This window comes from Anser anser (genome assembly GCF_964211835.1).
Source record: "Anser anser genome assembly, chromosome: 10".
NCBI classification, from domain to species: Eukaryota; Metazoa; Chordata; class Aves; order Anseriformes; family Anatidae; genus Anser; species Anser anser.
The window spans coordinates 963,772-989,559 of NC_139730.1; the positions used below are offsets into that span (position 1 = coordinate 963,772).

General features: G+C 43.8%; 1 protein-coding gene across 5 annotated transcripts; it reads left to right on the forward strand.

Annotated features, from left to right (window-relative positions):
* Nucleotides 1–1,761: 1,761 nt before the first annotated feature.
* Nucleotides 1,762–25,424, forward strand: MORF4L1 (mortality factor 4 like 1). 5 transcript variants are annotated; one of them, XM_083850356.1, is made up of 14 exons: nt 1,766–1,917; nt 5,937–5,983; nt 8,797–8,864; nt 10,628–10,693; nt 11,109–11,195; nt 12,026–12,106; nt 14,694–14,756; nt 19,241–19,266; nt 19,858–19,946; nt 20,244–20,345; nt 21,921–22,009; nt 23,257–23,429; nt 23,733–23,817; nt 24,724–25,424. In XM_083850356.1, the coding sequence occupies exons 1-14, from the start codon at nt 1,878–1,880 to the stop codon at nt 24,806–24,808; spliced, it is 1,101 nt and encodes a 366-aa protein (XP_083706482.1). In that variant the 5' UTR covers nt 1,766–1,877; the 3' UTR covers nt 24,809–25,424. The 5 variants fall into 5 exon arrangements, with proteins under 5 accessions (XP_083706486.1, XP_083706482.1, XP_083706483.1 ...); XM_083850357.1 differs by having other exon boundaries at nt 10,667–10,693; XM_083850358.1 differs by lacking the exon at nt 14,694–14,756.
* The last annotated feature ends 364 nt before the right edge of the window (nt 25,425–25,788 follow it).

The following is a 25,788-nucleotide window of genomic DNA, read 5'->3' on the forward strand; positions in this document are numbered from 1 at the left end:
CAGGTTTGGCTATGGGGAGCTCTCTGACATTTTTTAAATGGAGCAGTTCATGCTCAGAAGTCTGCATTTGTAAGCGTAATTTAGCTATGAGACATGACAAAATGTATTTTATATAGGATGAACCCCAGGTCAGAGTGTTTAACAGTTTGGGTCTGCCGGATGTGTCAAACTGTGTTTGACAGTTTGGGTCTGCACACATAATGTGCAGCGCACTCGATGTGCCATTATTTTCATGTCTGACTCATCAAAATCAGGCATTTTGTGTCCTCTGTAAGCAACAGAGGAGAACGAGGTCAATTTTGAAAGCATCCTGCCATTTAAAAACCAATTGCTCTTGAATGGCTCTGGGCAACTTCCAGCAAGGCAATGCGCTCACCCAGTGACTGCTGTGCTACCGCACTCATGGTGGTTTTGCCAAAGGGAAACAGAATCTGGCCACTTCTGGCCTACTTGCTAAATATCTCCAGAGAGGGGGCACTGACCCGCAGCACTTACATTCCCGCGCTGGGAAGGATCCGGCCTCTGCCCAGGGCTCGTCTGGGCCCAGTGCCCGATGCCCCTCGCCCGAGGCTGGGGGCTGTGAGGGCTCCATGTGGCGGCCGCGCCGTGTGGCTGTGCTCCTGCTCCCGCGGCCTGAGCCAGGCCTCGCCTCTGGGCCCCTGCAGCCAGGGCTGGGGACGTGGGGGGCTCCTGGCCCCTCGGCCTGTGCCTTCTGCTCGCTCAGGTGGCTCTCCCTGCTGCTCTGGGTGTAAGGTCCTGCCGCGGGCGCCGCTGCCAGCCAAAGGTGCCATCCTTTGCCCCGAGCGTGGGCCGCCTGGTGGAAAACCGCAACAACGACATTTGTGGAAGACGAGCATACAGCGCGATGAGACGCTGAGGAGACAAACCGCGTAATGTGGCTCTGGTGCCCTCCTAACCCCACACCGCATCGAGTGCAGTCTGCACAGGAAGCGTATGTGGAATTGCAAAATATTTATTTCCTTATCTCTTCAAAAAAAACCACAACATGACGGTTTGAAGACTGTCTGGCGCTGTCAGACTACACTGAAACATCCCGTAGCTTTCCCAGACGGTTACGTCTAGTGCTGCTCCACTTCTGTCTGCCTGGCTAGCATTTTTCTTTCTTTCTTTTTTTTTGAAGTGATAACGTTAAAATATGAAAACAGATACGGCAGAATAATCACAGGAAACATTCTGACAGAAAAAAACAATAAACTTTCGGCTGCATGTACAAACAGAGCGCAGTTGCTCAAATACGAGGGGTTTGCCCACACGCACAGCTTTAACCTTGCAGAAATGAGGGCAGGAGGCGCCAGGGACGCTGCTGCGGGCAGCTCCGGCCGCAGCCCCCGACGGTGGGCGCCTGCCCCGCGGCTCGGCTCCCGCGGGCTCCGGGGGCTGTGGCGGGGGGCGGCCGCCCCCTGAGGGCCCCGTCCCGGGCCGGGCGGGCCGCGGGCGGCGCTGCCGAGTAGAGCGGAGCCAGAAGCATTACCCAGTGCCCGGCTAGCTCAGTCGGTAGAGCATGGGACTCTTAATCCCAGGGTCGTGGGTTCGAGCCCCACGTTGGGCGTGTGATATTTTTTTTGTCCCTCTTCGCTTTTTTTTTTTGTTTTTCGTGCAGCCTCGCATCAGCGGCGCCGCTCCCCAGCCCCCCGCAGCCGCACGGGCAGAGCCGCGCAGCCGCCACGACCCGGGGCGCGGAGGGGGGGGGGACACGACACACACACTCCTGACGGGGCGAACTACAACCCCCAGCGTGCCTCGCGGCGCGGCGCATGCGCGGCGCGGCGGGGGCTGGGGCCGGCCGCGCGTGATGCGGCGGCGGCGGCGGTGAGGCCGCCGGGGGAGGGGGCGGGCGGCGCGCGAGGCGCTCCTAAATGGCGCCCAAGCAGGACCCCAAGCCCAAGTTCCAGGAGGGTGAGCGGGGGGCGGCCGGGGGGGGGGCCTCGGGGCCGGGCCGGGCCGGGAAGGGACAAAGGGAGCGGGCGGGGGGGCTCCGACACCCGCTGCTGGGCCCCTGCGGCCTCCTCTCCCCCGGGGGTGCGCTGGGTTTTAGGCTGCGTTTCTCAGCCCCAGCGCTCCGGGAGTCGGTGGGAAGCGTCCGTTCCCTGCACCTCAGCCAGAGAGACTGTTCTGGAAGGGCTGGCGTCCCTCCGGTCCTCATCTCCTTCTTCTCGGCTTTCCTGCCCATAAGGCCCGAGACCGCCCTTCTCCCCTCGTTCACACTACGCTCAATTTTCTTGCAAGCGTGGGCATTAAAACCGCTGGAACCTCCTGGCTGCGTCAGGACTTTTGTCCTCTCAGCCTTGAGGTGTGCTCGTCACTCGCCCTGCTTGAGGGGGAGCTCCGGTGGGCGCCGTGCTGGGGCGACGCAGCGGTTGGGGTGGGCTCACAGGATCCACGCTTCCGTCAAGGCGCCCGCCGTTCTAGGACAATAACGGATGAGGTTATGCTTCCTACGGGGCTTCCTTTGTACGCATCTCGATTTTTAGGTAGTGGCTGTGGTTGGTACTGGTACAGGCAAGTGAAAACTCGTTTCCCCGTCCCTCACCGTGGCTCTGTCTCTAAAAATGCAGCTCGCAGAAGAAGGACTGGAAGCCGGCTGCTCTGCGTCCCTCACCGCGCTGCTCGGGTGTGCATCGGGGCAGCTGGCGGCAGGACGTGTTCGGTTGTGCGTCGGCGTCCACATACCACGCGCCGACACCAGCGTTGTTAACCTGCAGAAATACACGGGAGTTTAGCGTGCGATTCACGTTGTAATAACTGAGTTAATGCGAGATGGAATGAGCTGCAGAAGCTAAAGGTCGAGTAGAATTCCAGACAAACAGTTCATAGCTGTAGGAATACATGCAGCGTAAATTTATAACAGACGTTCAGATTTGGACTTTCTTCCCTAAATGTAGATGTTTGTAATCTCAACATTAGCATTGAAATGGAGAAATGTCCCATGAATAAAGCTTCCTGCAGGCGTAAGGCTTAAGTGCTTTATTGTGGGCATTCACAACATGACGAGTAAAATTATTTTAATTGTAGATTTTTCAAGCGAAATGATAGGTGCGCTTAGAAGTTGTCTGTATTGGCACTCTTCACAAAGCAATGGCCGAGGAGGAGACTGCATTTGTTGTGAAAATGTATGAAAGCTAGGAAAATCTGAATGTCAAACGGGAAGTGTGAGTACCCTGTGAAACGAAAGGGCTGTGCGTTGATGTTGGCGTCAGAAAGGAGATCGGCGTCTGGTCCGGTGTGAGTTAATGGCGGCTGGTATCTCGGGTGTTAATCTTGTCACTGACTTTTTTTTAAAAGCAAATGGAAAATGTATTGGGAGTCTTCCTCAGACATAAGTTCAACTTCTGAGAGGCTAAAAGCAGGTTTTTCTTCCTGATGGTGCTGATGCGATTTGTTTTTTGTCTGTTCTCAAGATGCTGGTTACCGAATTGTATGTCAGGGCCGTGACACAAACCTTCCCTTCGATGTGAACGTGGAACTTCTTGTTTCTATAAATGCTCTGCATGTAGAACAATTGAAGGAGTGGGCAGTTGAGCTCTGCCTTCCCCAAGCTCTTCTCACCTGAAGGTGTCGACAGCGGGGCCAGGAGAGCTGCCCGCTCCTGCCTGGGTGCAAGCCGTTGGCGCAGCAGGGATGTTCTGTGTCGCGTGGCGTTCTCAAGTGTTACAGAGCATCTTCAGCTAGCTTCTGCCAGCTATTTTAGCTGAAGAACTGTTCTCTTACAAACCCCGTCTCTGGGATAATAACTAGGTGTGGGTGTCTCTGCAGCGCAGGAGAGAAGCGGTCTGTAGGTGCGGGGGAGAAGCCTTGTGCCTGCCTGCGGTAAGCCGAGGAGGAGGAAGAGCCCGTTGGCGTTCCTCTGTGCTCATGGTAACCTTCCTGCAACGCCGAGGTTCGTGTCCTTGCTCATAGTAGATGTGGACATCTTGCCTAGAAGGACTTTGCGTAACGACTGCAGGGGAGGTGTGGCTTCCAGCAGTGCTCGTGGGCTGTGTGAAGGATGAGGGTGCTGCAGTCCGCAGTTGTTAGCCGTGACTGTAAAGAAGTTCGGACTTTACGACAAAGTACTGAATGTACCGAAATGGGCGCTTCCGTTAACAGCTCTCTAAATATTTTTCTAGACATACAAAAGCGTTTTACAGGTTGAAATACATTTACGGCACAGTTTTGTGTTCGTAGACTTAACAGTGAGTACTGGTTTCGGTTCCGTGGAGAGCGTGTGACCCCATGGGCGAGGTACGCTGTTCGTCCTACTCGAGGTAGGAACACGGCGGTAAGCTCACAGCTGGGTATTTCCAAGTCTGGATGGGCGAGATGACGTCCGAGTGTAGTTATTGTGGCGGGACAGACCGTTGCTGTGTCTGCTCGTCTCCCAGTCTTGCTGGTGAAGTGGTGCCTGCATCTTCCCTCACCTGCTTCAAGCAGCATCAGAAGAGCTTCGCTGACCTTGCCAGACGTGGGCTTTGGGAATGCGTGCAGGAGCTGCTCCGCCACCTCACCACAAGGCCTTGGGATGCGGTGATGTTCAATTCCTGCAGCGGTTTGTACGCCGATCGTCCTTCCGGCATCGAGCTGGTTAAAAGCTACGCTAACGTTGAGTTAGTTACGTGTCTGTGGGGTCAAAATCGAGCCAGAAAAGTACAGGTTGGAAGAGGGGTCGGAGCTCATGGCTCCACATGCCGTTGGCTGTAATTTATCCCTTCGGTACGCAGAGATGGGTTTTGAAGAGCAGAGTAAAATTTACAATAGAGGGCACCTCTAAACCTGCAGCCTGTGCTCTGGTCGTTCCCACCTTAGTCACTGCTGAGCTGCTCGCAAGGAGCTCAAGATGTGTCCCTGATGGGGCCTCCTGCTCCTGGGGGCCGCTTTCCCAGCCCCCTGTCCGCAGATCCGCGCTGTTAGAGCTGTGACTGCTGCAGCACTTCTGCCCTGCACGGCCTGGAAGTTGTGGCAAGAGCTGGATGTGTGCCGCACCCTGGAGCACGTTATGCAGCCCCTCTGAAAACGTGAGGTACCGCGGCTCTCAGGAAGGAAACATCTGTCCCCAGATATCCTTCGTTAAGCACGCCCAAATTCCTGCAGTGGCCCTGCACAATGAGCTCTCCCCATTTGGGAAGGGGCGGACGGACGGACCTGAAGAACAATTTCTTCCCACTTCAAAGCACAAAGCGAGCACTTTTCTTGCTGCTGCACGAACCTGGCGCTCTTCTGTCCCACGAGTGGGGTGGGAAGAAAGTGTGGGGGTCTCTCTTTTCCTGACTTCCTTGTACTGGAAATCCCGGGTATTCTGCCTCATACCAGAGGAGGAGGAGGACAGGTAACGTTGCTTTCCTTTGTGCCTGCAGCTTAAGGTAGAGGGGTGACATCTCGTCTGGAGAGCTAATTCCCCGCTCTGAGTGAACATGCAACGTTGTGAAGACTGAGGAATCCCTCACAGCAAAATGGCTTTACCTGCTGGAGTCGTCCACGTGTAGCAGACCGGTGTTTTCATTTCTGCATCCGAAACTCAAGGCTTTGGGAGGAGCTCTGCGGGCCAGCCTGGCGACAGGACGGGGGGGTGCCTGTGGCTTTGGCTGGCAGCGGCCAGCAGTGCGGGCAGGAGCACAGGGCTTGGGGCCGGTCGTTTGCCGGAATAACCAGCCCTTCTGGCAGGCTCGGACGTGGCTTGTGTGCAGCTGTCCTGGCATGCGTGCTCTTCGGGGAAGCCCTCGGGAGTCTTTCCTTCGTGGCTTCAATAATCGGCCGTTATCCTCTTGTACGAGAGTAAGCTGACGTTCCAGACACCGTCCTGCTTCTCAGATCAGACTCTGCCTTCGAGTTTCTTGCTTGGTTGACCTGGGATTCGTTCTGTGCTGCACTTGATAACGTATATTTTGCAGAAATGATATATGAGGATTATTCTAAGACGCTTATCTGCAACTTTCTTTCAGGTGAGCGAGTGCTTTGTTTTCATGGACCTCTCCTTTATGAAGCAAAGGTACGTGTGGCTGCTTACTGCTGCAGGCGGTTCTGACTGCTGCCCGGGAAAGTAAAGAGTTGTGTACATTTACCTGCTATGCCTTACATTGTTGGCCTGAGGCCAGAAGCTAAAATGAAGGAAAACCTGGTAATGTATGCAATTAATTAGTTTTAAACCCTGTAGCTCTATATTATAGAAAAGCTTAATTTAAAAAAAAAAAAAAACGCACCACAATGGTACCATGCAGCTGTGCTGGTAAATTACTAAAGGCTAGATCTTGTGTTCAACTTCTATAATACGCATGTTCGTAGGAAAAAAAAAAAAAAAAAACCACTGGAAGGCATTTGTATCTGTAAAACTTGGTGCTGGAGCTAATGCATGACCTGGTAGAGAGCAGTTTGAGCTCCCTCAGAGGTGCGGATGGCTGAGTACACTCAGTGGTCTTCACGTGGGACAGCACTGAGGAAAGTGCTGCTGCGTTAACTGGACGGAGGAGCTGGCATTCTCAGTTCTGTCCCTTTAACCTCAGAAGCTGCGAGTTACAGACTTGTGGCTTGGAGAAGTGTCCTGACTGCTTCAGCTGCAGCTCTGTGGTGCAGCGCTTCCAGTTACGCTGTTTTCTTCCGGGCCTTAAGCAGATGCCACTGCCACGCCATCCGTTTTATCGGAGGTGTAGCTCCTGATTTGGCTGCCTACCCCTGCTTCCTCTGAAACTGCCGATGGGGCTTCTGAAGCTGTGTGGATGTGAAGACTTGCAGAAATTTGTGGGATGCTTTAAGCTAAGACTTGCTTCCAGTGGGTTTTGGCGTCAGTAAATGTTACCTGGTATCACAAGAGACGTGGTGGTAGGGAGAGCTTTCAGCTGGCTATTTACACCGAGGATCTGGATCCTTCCAGGCTCCTGAAGTGGCAGGAGGAACTGGGTTTTGATTTTTACAGGGATACTTGAATGGTTTGTAATGGATAACAGCCTTAGCTTTCTGCTCTTCCTTTGATCTAATCTTGCTCAGTGATTCTCGATGTACAAGTTACTCGTTTTGTGGTGACCGCATCCTGAGCTTCCCACAGCAAGATGATCAGAGAAGCACTTGTGTTTGCATTAGAATAGTATCAAAAGTTATGACTGGTCAATCAACGTGTAGGATCTGTTTGTGCAATGCAAAATTAAATGGGGTTTACTTAAGACCCTTCCAGCTGAAAGCTGTTACCTTTCAACTGCTCTAAGCTGACTGGAAGTGCTGGTTACACGTAAATTTTCTGCTTCCTAAAATAGGTGCAGCCAGGAGGGAAAATATTTTGGTATAGGAATATATTTGAATTTTTTACTTTGTGCTCACTTATATTCTTCAAAACAAAGAGACTTTTTTATCCTACGGTCTGTCTTTGGCTTTATGTCCAGGTCTGCAGTGAGCTAGCAAGTCAAAATGAGCAACCAGCGCAGCAGTGTATCAGACAGGGTTAGGATACCCTTCCTCCTCATTGCAAGTCTGGGTGACACTGAGTTTGTTCCATGCACGATGGTGTTGAGTTCAGCAGTAAAATACAATGTTCTGCTCTATGTTGACACCTAAGTATTAATGCTTTTTTAAATTGGAGAAGGTACGGGAAGGAGTTATGACTGTGGTCTTGAGAAAATGCTGTGCGGCAGAAGGCTCTGGATTCTCAGCAGTACTTAAAGGTGACTCGATCAGCGTGGCAAGAGAAAAGGGATTAGAAGTTAGAGCCAAAGAGGGTGTGCTTTCATGTTTCAGTGGTGAAGTAACTTGAGGATGTTGTGAAGTGGTACAGTGGCATCTGTATCCCAGCACCTCCAGAGCAAAACTTTACCTTTCTGGATGAAGTGCCTTATCCAAGATGAAGCTGGCAGATTTAATTTGGCGTAGCTAGGACTTCAGGAACATGGACAGGCACAAAGATAAGACTAGGCAGGGTTACGTAGTCTGTCTTCTGGGTTGTGTTTTTGCAGGAAGAGGCATGTCTCCGGCTGTGTTCTCCTTTTATACAGATGTGGTAGCTTGAGCTCTTACCTGTCAGGGTGCAGGAGAAAGTTCAGTTACTGAGCCGTGTGCGTGCTTGTTCCGGCTCGTCTCGTTGTCTTCCTCTGGCTGAGCTGAGGCGATGTCCTGCAGGCTGCCAGCAGGGCCCTGCGGAACTGTCAGACAGAAGAGTTTCAGGGAGGGATGCTTCGGAGAGGTGTTGTGGGCTAGTTGGAGCAACCTTCTTCTGTGTCACCTTTTTGAATGGTCTCACCTTAATCTTGGTGAGTAAGGCAGTTGTTGTCTTCATAGGCCAGCCTTTAACAGAAATAACTGTTTTTACTTACATCATTTGTACATTCTTAATCTAGAAAAAGCCTTTACTGCAACCCTTTCTACTGAATATAATGCGCTCTCTGTGACTGCAGAGATCCGTATTATTTATTTTTTACTTTTGAGGACTCCTCTAGTTCAGCCAGCTTACCTGTCTGTGAGGTAGGGGCCTGCATGTGAACAAGCTCTTTAGTGAATGGCTTTTGGCTAACCTTGGGGTAGTTAAGTGACTGCTTGTTTGCTCTTCTGGTCATCCTCAGGGGGTTCCGATCCTTCTTGTCAATGAAGGTGGCCCTTTGGATAGTTGAGCAGAGTTCTTTGTTTGCCTAGCCCTTCCAAATCTGCAAATAGGCAGTGACTTGTGTTAGAGAACTTCCTTGCTGCTGTGAATTTGCTGCCAGGTATTTCAGTTGCTTGCATGGAGTCTCCGCATGTTTAGAGTCTCTGGAAGCTTGCAAAGCAAAACTCATTCAGAGATCTTTTTGTTCTCATTGGTACTGACCAAGCTTTTCTCTGTTCCAGTGTGTAAAGGTTGCCATAAAGGACAAGCAAGTGAAATACTTTATCCATTACAGTGGTTGGAATAAAAAGTAAGTATTTCCATAAAATGGAAGCAGACCTTCATTGTCTCTTTTCATCAGTTTGAATACTGCCTTGATGGACAAGCTCTGCCCTCTGTGTCTTCAGAAGGCTCTGTAAAATTGACCTGACTATTTCTGTACAGCTGAGTCAATGATTGATAGTAACACAAAGAAAACGTTGCCTAACTAGCTGTTTCCTGCAGACCTTGGTTATCTAGACAACCTAGCTTAGGGTGTCAGCAGACTAATGAATGGGGAGGCTTTGCAGTACTCTGTTCAAGTTTGACGACAGTTATTGTAATTCCTCCCTGGCAGAAATATTTAGTGCAAAAACTTTCCTGTTGCATGCAGGTATGAGACGTAATCCTTGGTGCAGTGGATCAAAGTGCTCTACTCACAGTGTATTTCACTCTTAAATCGCTTCTGGCAGCAAAGATTTGGGAAAACATGCCTTTGTGAAGGCTGCTTTCAGAATGGGAAGAGCTACCTATTTCAGTGTTTCACAGGAGCAGTTTTAGCCTGTGTTTTGGTTCTGGCCTTTCACGCAAAGGTGCCATTAGAGATACTTTTCCCTTCTGCAAACATAATAGAATTCTTGGTAAGATACTTCTAAAGAATAAAGATATCTTCATGATATAATGTTCAGCTCACTAAAGATTAGTTTTGTCATGAGATTGTTACGTTTGTGTAGTTTTTCTTTAATTTGAGTTCTGTTCTGTTACTCAGTTTCAAATTTAAGAAAAAGAGGGTTTTAGTGAATAGAAGCTTTAGCTGTTCAGACTTCAGAAGGCTTTCTGATTTGTTTCATTTCAGTGCTGCAGGCCCTTGAGTGAAGATTCTGTTGCTAATATCTTGATCTCGCTGACTTGAATAAAAGCTGAACGTCATATTTTAATGCCTACTGCTTTCTTTAAATGCATCTGCCTGCCCACCCCCTGCCCCTTCCTGCCAATGGGCAGATAAATGTTTTATTGTAAATGCTGACAGCTACAGGGAGTGTAACTGATTATTAAGCGGGCTGCTCTGTATCAATGAGGCAGCATAAATATGATACTTCATTTCCTAGTTTATCTCCAGTGTTGAAAGGTGCCGTAAATGATGTGACTCCTGCTTTTCTTTTCATGCTTGCATTATTTGAGGGGTTTTTGCCTCCAAGCTTCCAGTTAGCTACATTAAAAGTGGCTTTGCTGCAAGATCTAACAACTGGGACAATATGATTCTTTAACTTTGGGTTCTGTAATTACGGTCCTTTGTTACTTGTTAATTGCTCAGCTTATTTTTTTTTCTGCAAATACCAACAAGATATGAAGTTTCTTCATCATACAACATAACGTGTACGGCAGTCGTATAACACTTCTTTGGAGGTCTCACAGCTGTACAGGCAGGAGTAAGATAAGGAGCTTACCTATCTGACCAAAGCACTATCCTAAAAATGTAACCTTAGAATACGTACAGCTGTGTGTCTGTTTCTCTAACATTTGGATGCAAAGCTTGGCTTGTCTTGATCTTGGAAACTTTATTCCTGCGGTGGCATTGGTTTTTGTCACTTTGGTGTTCCAAGGGTGGCAGCTATTGCCATGTAGTGAAAATGACACAGGACTCATATAAAGAGCTTTAACTTGCATGTTTCAGAGTAGCTTGGCCACTTTTAATGTGCTTTTATTTGAAATAATTTGTCAGATTGCTCGGATTATCCACTCTTTGTCAAAGTGGAATTCTTGCTCATAATGGCAATTTCCCCAACACCTGTTCTCTTAAATCGTTCACTTCAGATTCTTCAAATATTCATGCCATCTTGGTTTCCTTCACAGACAGAAATCAGAGCTCTTCTTCTTACAGTAAGATCTTATTGCTGAATTTGTTAACCTATAAAATGTTGGAATAGATAAAAGAAACTCGCTTCATAATATAGTTATGGCTACAGATGCCCCACAATTTAATAAGTGTAGATTTTTATTTTTCCTGAGATTCTTCTGTATTAAGACAGTCCTGTCCCTCCCAAATTGCTTATCCTTCAAGTTTGGGAAACTTTCAGAAATGACTGAGGGTTACAGTTCCCTAGAGAAGCTGTTACAGCTTCAGACAGTGGGGAATGCGTTTAGTAACTTACACTCAGTTGTGCCAGTCCGTGACTTGTCACAAAAGCAAAGTTCAGTCTCAAATTCTGCAAAGCTTTTAATTGATCTTATTTTATGTAGAATGTAATTCTGTGGTGTTTTTGAACGATTGTTTGATTTTTATTTTTTTTTCCAGCTGGGATGAATGGGTTCCGGAAAGCAGAGTGCTCAAATACGTGGATACCAATTTGCAGAAACAAAAAGAACTTCAAAAGGCCAATCAGTAAGTATTTGTGTTAGTCCTCGTCAGCAGAATATTTTTCTCTATAGGGCTTCAATCCAACAGCTATATATCAAAGGAGGGCAGTAAGTTCAAAACAAACAAAAAAGAAAAACCACAACACACGCCTTCAAGAAGCATGTCCCTGTTCTTTGCGGTGCTTTGGCCTATAGAAGTATTCTGATCTCCGTGCTCCAGAAATTTGAGAGTTTTACTTAGTTTTAAAACTTATTTCAGGTTTCAATGAGGAGTAGGTTGATGAAATGGAGAGGCAACCTGACTAACCGCAAGTACATTTTATAACACAGAAATTAGGTGACTAAAAATGATCCTCATGCAGTATCCCTAAAATACATTGTTAACTGCAAAGGATATCCCTCCTAGGGGATATTTAAAAGCTGTCTGGACATGTTCCTAGGCAACCTTTTCTAGGTGGCCCTGACTGAGCAGAGAGGTTGGACCAGATGACCTCCAGAGGTCCCTTCCAACCTAAACCATTCTGTTATCTTCTCAGACAGCTTCAAGATGCATACAAATACTTTGATTTTTATGAGTGCTAGTCTTTTAATTCTTTTTTTGTGTAACAAAAGTGCTTTTATCTAGAATGCCCTGTTTTTCAGAAGCAGTTAGTATGTTGCTAACTAGTTGCATCTAGTTCAACCCTTAGAGTCCTCTTCTTGCTATTGAGTTGAATTTGTTCCTCCTTATCCCAAATAAGACTTGAAATCACTTACTAGAAGTTTTGTGAATATTCTTTATAACCTATTCTCTTTTGAGGGGAGAACAAGGTTCTTTTCCTGTTAGTCTTATTGCCAAATGTATTCTTTTTAAAGGGAGCAATATGCAGAGGGGAAGATGAGAGGTGCTGCTCCGGGCAAGAAGACATCTGGTCTGCAGCAGAAAAATGTTGAAGTGTAAGAAGCTTTTTATTTAAAAACAAAAACAAACAACAAAAAAACTCAAACTTTTGCTTGTAAGTTCTACTGTTGATCTTTAAATAGTTTTCTTCTTATAGTTTAGCCTAAAGAACCATTCTTTTACTCCTGACACGACCCATGCAGACAACTTACTTTTGAGGTATCTGAAAGGCTTTTGTTGAATTACTTTATTAAAACTGTCTTCCAAGATTGAACGATGTTTAATCTCGGATTAAGGTACTGAGTAGGTTAAACATTAACACTTCATAGTTCTTTTGCATACTATTCCTCTCAAGTTAGTTGCCTGACACTCAGTTATGACATGTCCACATAAGACTTGTGTATCTTAGTGAAATTGGTTTCTGTGCAGAACTTTGCAGCTCTTCCAGGCTGCACAAGCACTTATGTGGGGGGAAAAAAAATCCTTAAAATACCTTGCCTTCTTACTGTACAGTTGTTAAAACTGTGTTTAGGAAGCCTTTGGTGTTTTCCTGTCTTTTCCAAATCTAAACACATGCTATCAAATGGTTTTGCATCTCAAGAGACCAGAAGCAAGCTCAGATGTTTATTAGAAAAAAAAATTCAGAATGTAATTGTCAGACTTCTTCCATTCCATCTTTTTTGTTTTTCAGAATAGGCTTGTGTGGCCTTACGCTTAGATTCTCATAGATCTTTTGCTTTGCTCATGTGCCATGAAACTCTTCTGTTTGGGGTAGTACTTCAGTTTTTTAATCATGAATATACTCATTTCTAATGTGATGTTTTAGATGTTTTCAACTGCTGACTCCTTTTATGATTCTAGCCTTCATGAGGAAGGAAGGGATGTCATTTCAGCAGCTAAGAGCATTTGGCAGCAGCCTCGCATTTCATGCCTCACTTATGGGTAACTTTGCGTTACAAAATAAGTATCGTTGGCTTGAGAAGTGCAGTGGCAGTGGATAAAGGCTTTTTTGCTCTAGATCCTGAATGCAGATTTCACTTTGCAGCTGGCCAAAACCTACCCAAGGCTATAAATTGTCTTTTGCTCTCCGAAATGGGGAGTCAGATGGATCTGGTCATAATGCTATGTGCATATTCCTTTGGTCTGTTGCTACAGATTCCGAGGTGCCTTAAGCACTCTGGTTTCGTGTGCTTTGTCAGCTTGGGACGGGCTTCTGACAGGGACGTAGTCAGTCTGTCTTCATTTGGAGGGGGTGGGGAAAAAAGCCTGCTCAGACAGTTCCTAACGAAAGTCATTAAAAACTAATTAAAATATCTAAATTGTGGTAATTACTAATGGGACTGCTCGAGGGGTTGTTGCACTTGAGTCTGCTTGTGTTTTATTCAGTAGGAGTAGAATTAATTTAATGTATAATTTTGACATAGGTGGTGATGACTCAATTGTAAATGTTTTGATGACTACAAATTGCATTACAGAGAACATCCTAATAGTAACTTCAGGAGCAGGATCCCCGTACTGTCAGCTTCAGGCATCTTGGGAGCTCAGGCTGACTGCAGTGGGGTGGTGACTTGCTCTCTGGGGCTGAGAAAATGCTAAATGTTAACCTCCACTTGAAAAGCAGTAGAACTCAGTCGGCTTAATCCTCTCCACCACATGTAATAACGTTGCATCCAAGGTAGACTGACGCAGCAAAAAGGACTTCATCTTAAGCTTCTGTTTCAATTCAAAGCTCAAAAGCATGTTACCGGGTCTGTCTTCACTCTCAGTTAAAACCAGTTGGGCAGAGGGAGTGGTTTTGCTTTTTGCTGTCATCACAATACTAAGCATTAGCGATCATTTCTGGTGTAGCAGAACGTACAGGAAACTAATTCTCTGAAAGCGTTCCAACCACCATGAAAATTTAATTTCTTGAAGGTGGAAGATGAGGGTAGTAAAGGGGAAGGAGGAAAACCTGTCATTAAAACAGCAGTCTTGCGATGTGAAAGGTATCTATCACAGGGTCCCATATGCTTGTTGCACTGATCTTGCTCCTAGTCTCTAGCCATTACCAGCATCCTTCTAAATTAGACCTCTGGTTCTTCCAACAAAGTCTCCCTGTCTTCTTCCCTACCTGGAGGCTGAGGGGAGGAAATGCTTTGACTGAACTTAGCAGTGATGTAGGGTTGCGATACTGTACATTATTGACTCAACTGCTGCTGCTCACATCCTGCTTACACCTGAAGTCAAGGTGGCTTCTGACAAATCTGGGGATACAGCTCACGCTTCGGGATTGTTCTGTTGTTATAAATCTAAGGTCGCTGCAGGTACACAACGTACCGTTGGTGGGGAGGGGGAGAAACGGATCAACTATTCTAAAAGGGGAACGCTGTCAACCTATTTAGGCCTCAAAATTTACCTTTTGTAGCATTCTTGGAGGATTGAACAGAGGGAACTGTTCAAACTTATCTTTAGAAACTTAATCCTCGGATAGCGAAACAAGAATGCAAAGGAAATAAGTCTAAGAAACATATATCCTCCAGGAATGTTCAATAAGATTGTAAAACACCGCTAAAAAGGTAAATTTCTGAATCTTAAATAGATTCTCTTAAAGGCTGAGCACTAGGTCTGACATTCTTTCCTTAACTCAACCCCCATTGTGCCTAGATTTTTCAGACGAGATGGAGCGCATACTGTTTGCTGTTTGGAGACCCCTACAATATCGACGCGGTGAGTTAAGGATGGATTGTCAAACCAGGATTTTCATCCTGAAATCCAAATCTCCTTGCTTTCATAGATTTCCTTTAGCGACTCTTAAAGTCGTCAGCTGTAATGATGTAAGCTCTGGTAGCAATTCAGTTAACAATTCAAAGTGCTGCAGAATATTGTGTTTTTTTTAAAGCTGGCGTGGACTAACAGTACTTAGTTTCTCTGGAATGCATACGTTCTCAGTTGGGAGAAGGGTTATGTTCTGAGCAGCTAAATGCATTCGGTGCCCGCTGTTTAAAAAGTGGAAGACAACTGACTTCAGGGTTTTGAAACTGGATTGTTCTAGAAGATTACAGTTGTTCTGCATGTTTACTGTAGCCTGGAGTTCTCTTTCCATGGAAATCAGTAATAAACGGCACTGTGCTCTGTAAGTCTGAGAGCTCGGCTGCTGCGGTAGGTGGTGGTACAAATGTGAGGATTGATCTTGCTCTGTAATCTACTGTATTTTTGTCATGGCGTGAGTCTGCTCAGAGTAACTGTTCTGTAAATTGCAGCAACTAGTACAAAAGGTTTTTTAAAGCTATTTATAAGCGGTATTTTATCAAATAGAAATATGCATGAAATGCAAATTGTACACAGTTCTTTTGAAATTAATCATCATATGGTAACTAGAAAAATTCCGATTGTAAACATACAAGTGTTTTCTGTGGGTTACCAAAAGTAAAATACAACCCTACAGATTCTGGCTTTTCCAGACTGTCTTATATATGGTGCTGCTGAATTCCAGTTTCTAAGAATTGATGCTACCTTTGATGGGCCTAATGTGATTATCATGTTAAAATCAGTGACCTGAGTCAGCCTGTGCTTGGAAAGGAAGAAGGGCAACCTAGAGTACTAGAGTGAAGGTACGGCACTGAGTAACAGGTTTGAGAAGATGTGTTTTTTTGATGTATTTGCAAGCAGTGTCACCAGAGATGCTCTCAAAGCAGTATCTCAACTTAAACATGAGTTATTGTTACTTTTTCTAACAGAAGTCCTGTTCTTAATCTGAACACGTTACTCAAAAGCATGCGCTCCTGCTGCGTGTCCTCCGGGGCATCCCCTACTACCTTTGGCGTAGCTAGTAGCTCTCATGCGAGCTGCTTCGTCCTCCAAATGTCAGGCAGCATACGAGCACTGCCTGCATGCCAGGTGCCTGGGGCTGTAACAGCACTGGAAGCGCTATTCTGGCTCCAGCTGGAGACTTCCCTAACCCGCTGTGCTGTCTGGTGGTCACCTGTAACACGTACCTGGGGACAGTCCTCAAGTGAGTCAAGTCTGCGATGCTTTTCTACCGAAAATATCCTCTGCTCCTAGCAGCCTGTCAGCAAGGGACTTCTGAGTTGGAGGCTATATCCATGTGATGGGTTTAATAGTCCTTTGTAGGACTGTTTTACACTTACCCAATAAATTCTGAACCATTTGGGCCTCTGGCCTCCACGGCATCCTGTGGCAGCGTGTTCCTCATTTTAATTCGTTACTGTGCTGAGAAGGGGGAGGAGGATGATGACTCCTGTCTTTTTTAATGCTTTCTGCTTGGGTTTTTGGTCTTTTTCTTCCGTCTTGAGGAAGGATTAATTGGTCCATCTTCACACTTTATCTCTAATGATATCTCTACAATTTCCCCTCTTCCCACCCACTGTTTACTCCTGGTATTGAGCTGCTCTGCACTACTGACTGTTCCTGCTCTCGTTACCTATTCTACTTCGGTGTGCCATGTGAGGTCAGGTTGCCTGACCGTGCAGGAGATGTGTATAGTTCTGACTTTGGTATTTATCCTTTGCTAATAGCGTTGGATGCTGTAACTGAATTTTGACAGGAATGCTGCTCCCTGCAGCTGATTTAGTAACCAAGCTGCTAGAGCAGTAGAGGGCTGGTGACGACCATTCAACGTACTTGCTTTTCACACTTCAATATTTTCATGTAAGCTTTTGTTACTGGACACCTTGTGTTAGGAGAGACTTCAAGATGTTGGACAGCTTACTTGCATCTGTGCTGTTGTATTGTCAGTAAACTGGCACCTTGCTGATCTCCCTCTTTGGCATTTACAAGAGTCTTAACCTCAAATCCCAGAGCCCCAAGTGGTAGCCCAGTTTTGTTCTGCCGCTTGCATCCTAACCAGCTGTTGTAGGGAGGTTCTGAAAGATTTCTAAGTCTTGTTAAAAGGCTCAAGAATTTAGGGAAAGGAAGAATTCTGTGGATAATAGCAGGTATTTGATCTAGATGGTCACGGACTCCTAACAGTTGTAGAGTAAGCAAACTTTCCCATGTCTTGCTTTTTCTCCTGATGTTATTTATGTGTTGAATTCTTCACTAAGCTATTCTTGTTTTCTCCTGACAATTCTCTAGACATGACCCTGAAAGACACTTAATGCTGCTCTGTGTTCCGAGGCTTGCTGTTCGTAACGTAGGTGTAAAATGGCACGGAAGGATGTGTTTCAACCGTTCCTAGATGTTTCATCTTTTTGTGTCACTTCGGGACTTGAATTCCTTTGCAGTAAGTGACCTGCCACCGTGAGGAACATGCGTGATGTTCTTCAGCTGTATGTCTCGAATGAGCCTGCTGGGTCTGCGTAAAGTGCTCTGGTTAGCTAAGATGTGCTGCTTATCGTGGGCTCCAGCTTCTCTCGATAAGGCTGTCTACAATCTCTGATACAAATGCCGCATCTCTCTCCTGGATATTGAGTGCACTGCATGCTTACGGTACTCTGCACAACAGAAGCATTTCATCCTGCACAGCTGTCTTAACCTAGTGAAGAGTATTATTCCAGCCACTCTGCTGTACAGGCATCGAAAATCTGCCGAGTGGCAATGCTTTGTCTCTACCCTGAGATCTTTGTTCCCTAAATCAGATTCGTCTTAGACTTTGTGAACAGACGGCTGCTTTGACTTGAAGCACGGATGTAGTAACTTGAAATGTAAGGAATCAAGAAATAAGGAATGAGGCTGGAGTGCACAAGCAACTGCCCTGAATGGGTTTGTGCTAGGCTTTGTGCATCAGTAACATAGGTGTGGTTTTCTGTCCTAATTGCAGTGGTTCTTAAAGTACTTTAGATTCTGTCTGCTCCAGTTTTCGAAGACTCTGCTTCTAGACTGATGTTCTGATTTTATTTTTATCTTGTGACATTAATTCTCAAAAGAACTCCCTGTTTCTACTTGTTTACTCTAGGTTTGGAAGAAAAGGCATTCTCTTCAATACACAAGTCCATTATCAGTGACTTCACTTGGCAATCGTTACCTCTTCCTGGAGAGGGGATTTTTATTCTGCCCACAGTTCTTTTTAAGCCTAATGATTGCTTGTGACTTGAAGCTTGAAAAAAGTGTTGCTTTTCCAGTCTTCAGACCTTTCTGAGACTGACTACTTCCTGACTGACATAATCCCAGTTCAAAGACTGAATACAAATGTCTTTTGACATTGTGATGAATTAACAAAGAAATAATCTTGTACTGGTAAAGAGTTTTATCCTCACAATCTGGAATCCAGGCCACTGATTTCTGTTTTTTTGAGAGAGGTTTAACTGGATTCCTATCAACAGTGAGCAAATGGAAACGTGGCTAATAGACTCTTAATTCAAATGTTCTAGAAAAGGTTAGTAAATGTACAAAGTTTAAGTTTAATTTTAGTTAGTTTTAATAATTTAGTAGCTTGATTTTTGTCATTAACACGTCTTGACATATCTGAATATTTGCATATAGTGTTTTTAAAATTCTTGGGAGTTAGCTTCTCAGCATAACTGTTGGAATAAAAATAAGGGCTAAGGAGAGAGAATTTAGACAAGTCTGAAGTGTTTAAGTGTTAAGAGAGCAGCATCTGGAAGATGATAAAAGTTAGGAACAACACTCTTCAATATTGTTCCAAATGTTTCCAGTAAGTATAATCACGATCTCCCTTAAACTTTGGACTGCCTATGATTGCATCATCATGCAACTTCATGCATATAATTAATTCTGATGGTGATACTCAAACTTTCTTACGCTGCTGTAGTGGTAAAATTGTTTGTTTTTTCAATACTTTTCTGGAAAGTCAGCTAGTTGAGACTTATCTGATAGTTTCCATCACCTCTGTTTCCTTGTCCTGTATTTTGTCTTTAAGTGATGCCTGAAACGCTGAAGTAGAACATCTATAAGTATTTGGAAAATATGAAATATCTGTAGATGCTACTTGATAAATGTTGGTCAGGTCTGTTCTAAAATACTTGTTCTTGGCCTGTCTTCGGGACTTCTGTAGGTTTACGTTTAATGAATCCCCCAAAGGTGAATACTACCACTTGTACTGGAAAAATCTTAAAGCATCATAACTGTAGTGATAAATCATACCTGACACTTCTCCTTTCTTTTGCTGTTACCGAAATACTCCATAGGCTAAGTATTTGATCATGGTTCTGAGCTTAATGGACAATTTTTCTGGCTTTCAATTCTTTAAATACTTGTCTTTATATTTGCAATAATTTGTGTTCTTCTTGCAGGAAAACAAAAAAGAACAAACAGAAAAGTAAGTATATCTTTATTTTTTTATGGAAGTGGATGTCCTTAGTGAAGGATTCTTAGCTGGAGTAAGATCTTAAATCGGCCCCCACCAAGTTTGGTTACACTATCACCTTGTGGTGTTCCTCCTGGATCTTAATGTCCATTCCCCCGCAGCAGGAGGAATGTATAACTTGCTGATTTGCACATAAACTATTTGTCAAGATTTTGAGTTCCTGCAAATTAAAAGCAAAGTGGTATCCACATGAATCTGAAATAATTTGGTAAGTTAGATTTGTTTTTTTATTAACATGGGGCCCAATTCACAAAGCTGAGTTACTGGCTCCAAAAACGTTCTTCCAAAGAATCTTACAGATACCGATGCGCTGGTTTGTTCTTAATGCAGAAATCTCCATCTTCAGATAGGCATGAATATAGCAGTTTAGAGTCACAAGTGTGTGATGTTCAGAATACAAGTAATATTAAAACAAAAAGCACGTAAAAGATGACTTGAAGTCGGAATCTTACTTTTAAATCCTTTATTTTTTTTTCTTTATAATGGCATTTCTTACTGACTTACCAGACTCCTTAAGCAGCATAATTTCTCTTTTCTGTACAGCTCCTGGAATTGGAGAGGGGAGCAGTACCAGTGAGACTCCTCAGCCTCCTAGGAAGAAGAGGGCTCGAGTGGATCCAACAGTGGAAAGTGTATGTGTTTGTGATTCTCTTACAGGGTTTTTGACAGAAAATAGAGTTGCTTTGCTCAGACAGCAATGTTTGTTCTGTGGTACGGCAGCGTGAAATGCTATGATTTTGCAAAACCCTAGGGTTGCCAAGTGGCCTTGCAAAATCTGAGTTATTTCCCTGTTCCCTCTGGAGTCTACTTTGGCAATTCCGTAGTCCAGTGATGTATTTGAGTTGTGGAAACAAGCGATATGCTGACTCTTATCTTGGACAGTTATCTGAAAGTAATTAGTGTCGCTTCACTTTTTTTTTTTTTTCCAGGAAGAAACATTTATGAACAGAGTTGAAGTAAAGGTGAAAATCCCAGAAGAGCTGAAACCATGGCTGGTAGATGACTGGGACTTGATCACCAGGCAAAAGCAGGTAATTTCTAAAAATAAATAAAAAATACATTTTAAAAATCTGTGTATAGGCAAGGACAATAAACTGGAATTTTATATCCTCTTCAAGTGCAGGGTAGCTAAATCTCCTGTAGAGTTTGACAGAAGCCTGCTGGTGTAAACAAAGGTCACCTGTGAGTTATGACCATGCAACAGAGCTGAATGTAAATTTGTAGAATAGATTCAGTTTAACTGGGCATAAGCTTGAAAGTCGAGTAATTTTAAACAAAGTGTGGTGTTCCTCAAAGCATGCCAACAGGTCAAACATGCTTAGAACAGTTTGCTTAGCTGGTAGAGAATTAGTCTGTAGGAACACTGCACGTGGTAGATGTTCCATCTCAGTTCCTTCCTGTCTTGTTTACATGTCACTCATTGCCAAGTTCTTAAAGTATCTCAAGTTCTAAAGCTCTGACAGAAAACAGTCTCTTAGAGCAGTGATTCTCAACTTTTCTGCCAGGTAGAATCTATACAAAGCTTCTTGATGCAGGAATTTTATCTAGGCAAGACAGTCTTCCATTTTAAAAAGTATAATATACTTCCATAAACTTGTTAGTAAGTCATGACTCTAATGTGGAGCTGCTTACTTAAATTGGCAAGAAGCATAGAAAATAGCATTGAAAATTGTATGTTTTTGATTTGACAGGCTGCAATTGCAGGCTTTGACTTTTACTGCTGCTCTGAGGTACTGTTTTCCCAATGAGCAAAAATCTTGTCCTACATAGATAAGGCTGACTTGTGGTGAATAGAAATGTTATGCTTGCACCAGCAGGAAAGGTGCTTAAGTACTAGTATGCGTTACGCTGACTCCAGTTCTGCAGACTGGATTTTTTTTTACCTGAATATCTTCAGACTATAGTGAAAAGAAAATGGTAAGTGAACTGGGGCCCGTGCCTCAAAAAAACAAAGCAAATCCGTGAATTTACTGTACGCTTAGCCTTGCAGTGTATGACTGAACTAGTATCTGAGTACAGGTGATCTGTGTATGGTGTTTAAGATGGAAGATAATCCATCTTAAGATTGGTCTTTGTCAGAAAAGTCAATCACAGCTACAAATATTTGTCTTCAGTCCCGTAAGCTGTGATGTAGCTGTGATAGTCGTTAGATGGTGCAGGCAGTGAAACTTCCCAGCATGTGCCTAGTGGCATTGTTTGCTTCGCACAGTGGTACGCGTTGCTGAACTGTAGAAGCAAGAAGCAAAGCAGACAAAGAATAATCAAAGCTGTCACCGTTGCTTTTGCAACAGCCGTGTGACCTGTGCTAGGCAGGTCTGCACTGGCATTTGTGTGCTTTGCTGCATACCTTTGGCTCTTGGGTTGACTTTGGCAGTTCAGGTTGCTTTTGAGCAGCAGAAATGTTAAATGGGAACACGAATGCGGTTGCTGTGGAGTATTTCAGTATGCACAACTAAAACAGTTGATGTTCCTTCGGTAAGAATTAACACCTTAACCTGTTAATTCTAGAAATATCCTTATCTCTGTCTGTTTAAGGCTAGCATGTAGACAGAAATGTCTGTGCAATTTAGACAACTCGTATTTATTCAATTTTGTTTCTTTCCCAGCTCTTCTATCTTCCTGCCAAGAAGAATGTTGACTCTATTTTAGAGGATTATGCAAACTACAAGAAATCACGAGGAAATACTGATAACAAGTAAGTAGCAGTCATTTCAAACCTTAACTACATCTTTTGCTGTTGTTGCTGCACTTGTAGTTCATGGAAAAATTAGTAAAGCTGTTTAACGTATCCCAGCCCTATGCCCAGGTTAATGTTTGAGACCAAGGTGATCGAGGAGTTAAGAAATCTGAGAAGGTAATTCAAAGCCGTGGTTCTGCTTTCTGGATGTTTTTTCTCCTTCATGCCCTGCCCTTCCCCAGGCTTTTTTCCTGAAGGAAGCTGACAGAAGCCAAGTCAACCATTCTCCATCCCCTTCGTTCTAGCTCAGTCTTCCCACACTGGGTGAAGAAATTAGGTGTTGCTTGCTGTGTGTAAGCTGAACAAACTATCAAAAAGGCCACATAGCAGATGAGCAAAAAGTGTTAGTGTATTGGCAGGCTTTCTCACTGAGGTAAGGGGTGGAGGACAGGCAGGTAGATGATGACTTCTTTTAAAAGAATCGGATGGGCAAAGCTAATCCTCCTGAGGTGGTACTTTGAAGATTCTTGCTTGTAGTTGCATCAGCAGTCCAGCTGTGACAACAAACAGGGTGTGTTTATTCTTAAATGAAGCTTTTTCTTTTTGCAGACAAAAGCCTGAAATGTGAAACTACTCTTCCATTCAAGAGGAAGTATATTATTAGCTTGTCAGGGTGCTTTAATATATTTATCTAGTTGTAATGGCCACTTTAAATTTTTGCTGGGTGGAGTGACAGTTGTACTATTCAAGATGTGTAGCATGATTGCTTATACAGAAAATAAATTCCTATACAGTTATTCTTCAGCTAGTTGTGAAGTTGAAGGCCTGCAGGAGTACGGCACTGAGAGTTACAAAGAGCCAACTGCCTGAAATATTGGATGGCTGTCCCCTTCCATGAAGCAGTAGTTCAGTCTGATTACTTTAATCAGACAGTTTTAAACTGTTGTGAGTTAGGATTAACTTTAGTTGAAAACGAAGAGCTGGTAAGTGTCCTTAGAAGTTCGCTGCTTTGAACAGACTGTGCAAGCTAATTTGAGTAGATGACTAAAACCAAGTTTTCTTCAAAACAGTCAGTTTTTAAAGGAGGTCTTGAAATGCATCATTCCTCGCAGCTGTACATTTTTAGGTCTCCAGACAAATTTCCTGAAAAAATCTGAAGGCTTGTAAAATACTTCCAGAACTTTGACAGACTCACCAAGCCAACTCCAGTCTTGTGTTCAGCCAGGCATTAGAACAAGATCTGCAATGTTTTCTCTGTTTACCAGGGAATATGCAGTCAATGAAGTTGTGGCTGGAATTAAAGAATACTTCAATGTCATGCTGGGAACACAACTACTGTACAAGTTTGAGAGGCCCCAATATGCTGAAATTTTAGCAGATCACCCAGATGCTCCTATGTCTCAAGTCTATGGTGCCCCACATCTACTGAGGCTATTTGGTAAGTATCTCATCTCTGAAGAGAGGTTAGAAGAATTAAATGCTTATAATTCCGTGTTGAGTATCAATGGGGGTGAATTGCAGAAATTTGACAGGCAACTTTGAAACCTGTGGCTTCATTCTTTCTTTTTACTCCATATGGCTAATGGTCAGTTATTCAAGGACTTAGAATGGAAAATAATTGTTTTAGGTTAGGTTCTATATAAAAACAGATTCCTGGGCTTTATATATATGGTAGTATAGGTTTAGTCTTATTGAAATACTTAAACATCTCTAACAAGAAGTGCTACTTGTTTTGAAACAGTACGAATCGGAGCTATGCTTGCTTACACACCTCTTGATGAGAAGAGTCTGGCTTTGCTGTTAAACTATTTGCATGACTTCTTAAAGTAAGTACTTTTTAAAGCCTTTTAGCAAGAAAAAACTTGGGTCGCGTTACAAAAGTCTGCTTATTTTCAGTGAATAGGGGTGTGTGTGTGTATATGTATGCGTTAGGCCTGTGTATGGTATCTTCAAACATTGCCGTGAAGTTTCTCAAGCTGCTGTACGGTAACATGAGTACGTTTAACTTCTCTCCAGTTGTACTGAGGTTATTGCTGGTTAAACATGTTTATGTATCTGTTAGTCTGCAATTTTAAACTGTCCAAGTTTGCTACTTTTTTCAAAATAAATGTTGAAGCATTTGTCATCTGCTTTTTTATAGCCACTACAATTATAGTGAACTATTAAATTATGTAAATTTATCAACAATAAGTAGACATTTGATTTCAGATAAGTTAAAAAACATGAAGCCAGTGCATTGACCAGAAATACTTGAATCTGTAAAATGAGAATTAATGGCATACAACGCGTATTTTGTTAACACATCCAGATGGCCATGGCTCCTTTTGCTCTAGCCATCATTCATTTACCCAGGTAGGTTCTGTATTTGTGCAAATAGGACACCGCACAGTTCTCTCTTGTCCCTGCCCCTCTGAGTACTGGCCCCAGTAGCTTGACTTCTAGTGCAGCAGCTGACTGAACCTCAAATGTAAACCGTTTCATCCTGTTAATCTTAACCTCCCTGTGCTCACTTGGAGCCAGAGCTGCTTGACACCAGCTTGTTTGGCTTTGATTTTTGGCATGAGGTGTCAGGTCCTTAATTGCTTTGGACAGCTGACTTTCTAGTAGATGAATGAATGATTTCAAGAGTATAAATCTAACATTATGATCTCAGTTAAGCGCCTTTTGATTCACTTGTGATGCTAAACAGATTTTAGGAAAAAATCATTTAATCTTTTTAATATCTTTCATAGGTACTTAGCAAAGAACTCCTCTGCATTGTTTAGTGCCAGTGACTATGAAGTAGCCCCTCCCGAATATCATCGGAAAGCAGTATAATGGCGTGCTGCTCTGCAACAAAGTGATCGTTGGATCCTTGTAATACTGTCCACTTCTACGTCTTGTTCTTCACCCTTCTATTGCACATGTCTCTATTGCACAGACTATGTAAACATAAAGTGAATAAAGTTGTGTGTTTAATATGGAACTGGCATTTTTAAGTTCTGAAAACTTTCTTGTACTGAAATGGATGCTTGGAGTTTAGTGGAAACTTTGGTGTTTCTGGCTTGCTACTGTTTGCATCAGTGGAATGTAAAAAGAATGCAGTTATATTTCATTGTATGAACTCTTCTGTGCTCATGGGTCTGTTGACGTTAAGATGTGCCTAACGAATCTGCTTTACGGCATAGCAATGACAAATCCAGACTCTCAGACCCATGAGGGTTGTGATCACCTAGTTGTGGTGCTATTAGTCTGACTCTCAAACCCATTTTCTTTCTTGGTGTTGGAAGTAAAATGTTTGGTCCATAAATGTATGTTTTTGTTTAGGTAGTTGAAGGACTGTGACTTTTTATATTCTAACAGTAGGAAAATGCATTATATAGTAGTGTCTTGGAAATGTTGGTCTCTTACAGAGCTGTTTTACAAATCTTCAAATAAACTTTTTTAATTTCAAGTATTGTTTCTGATATTTCTATTTGGACTGGTCACTTATGATAATGTCACGTATAATCAAAGTGCATTGCTCTGAATATAAAGATCTGCAGTATTGACTTGGAGATGTTTTGTTTCTTTTTAACTCTAGGGATTATTAGTTAAAGCTAATGCATCCAATTTCAGTGAGGTGGATTCTTTTTCTCTGGGGTCATTTTGGAGTTTGTAAGTACTGATAATGCAGTTTTACTACTTCTGTCACAAAGTTCTTAGCAAGAAGCGTAGTTCTCTGTAACTGATTGTGTATGCTCAGTGTATGCTTTTCATGGAAAATATAAAGTCAGTATTGAGCTTATCTAACCATGCCTTTTCTATTCCTTTCCTTT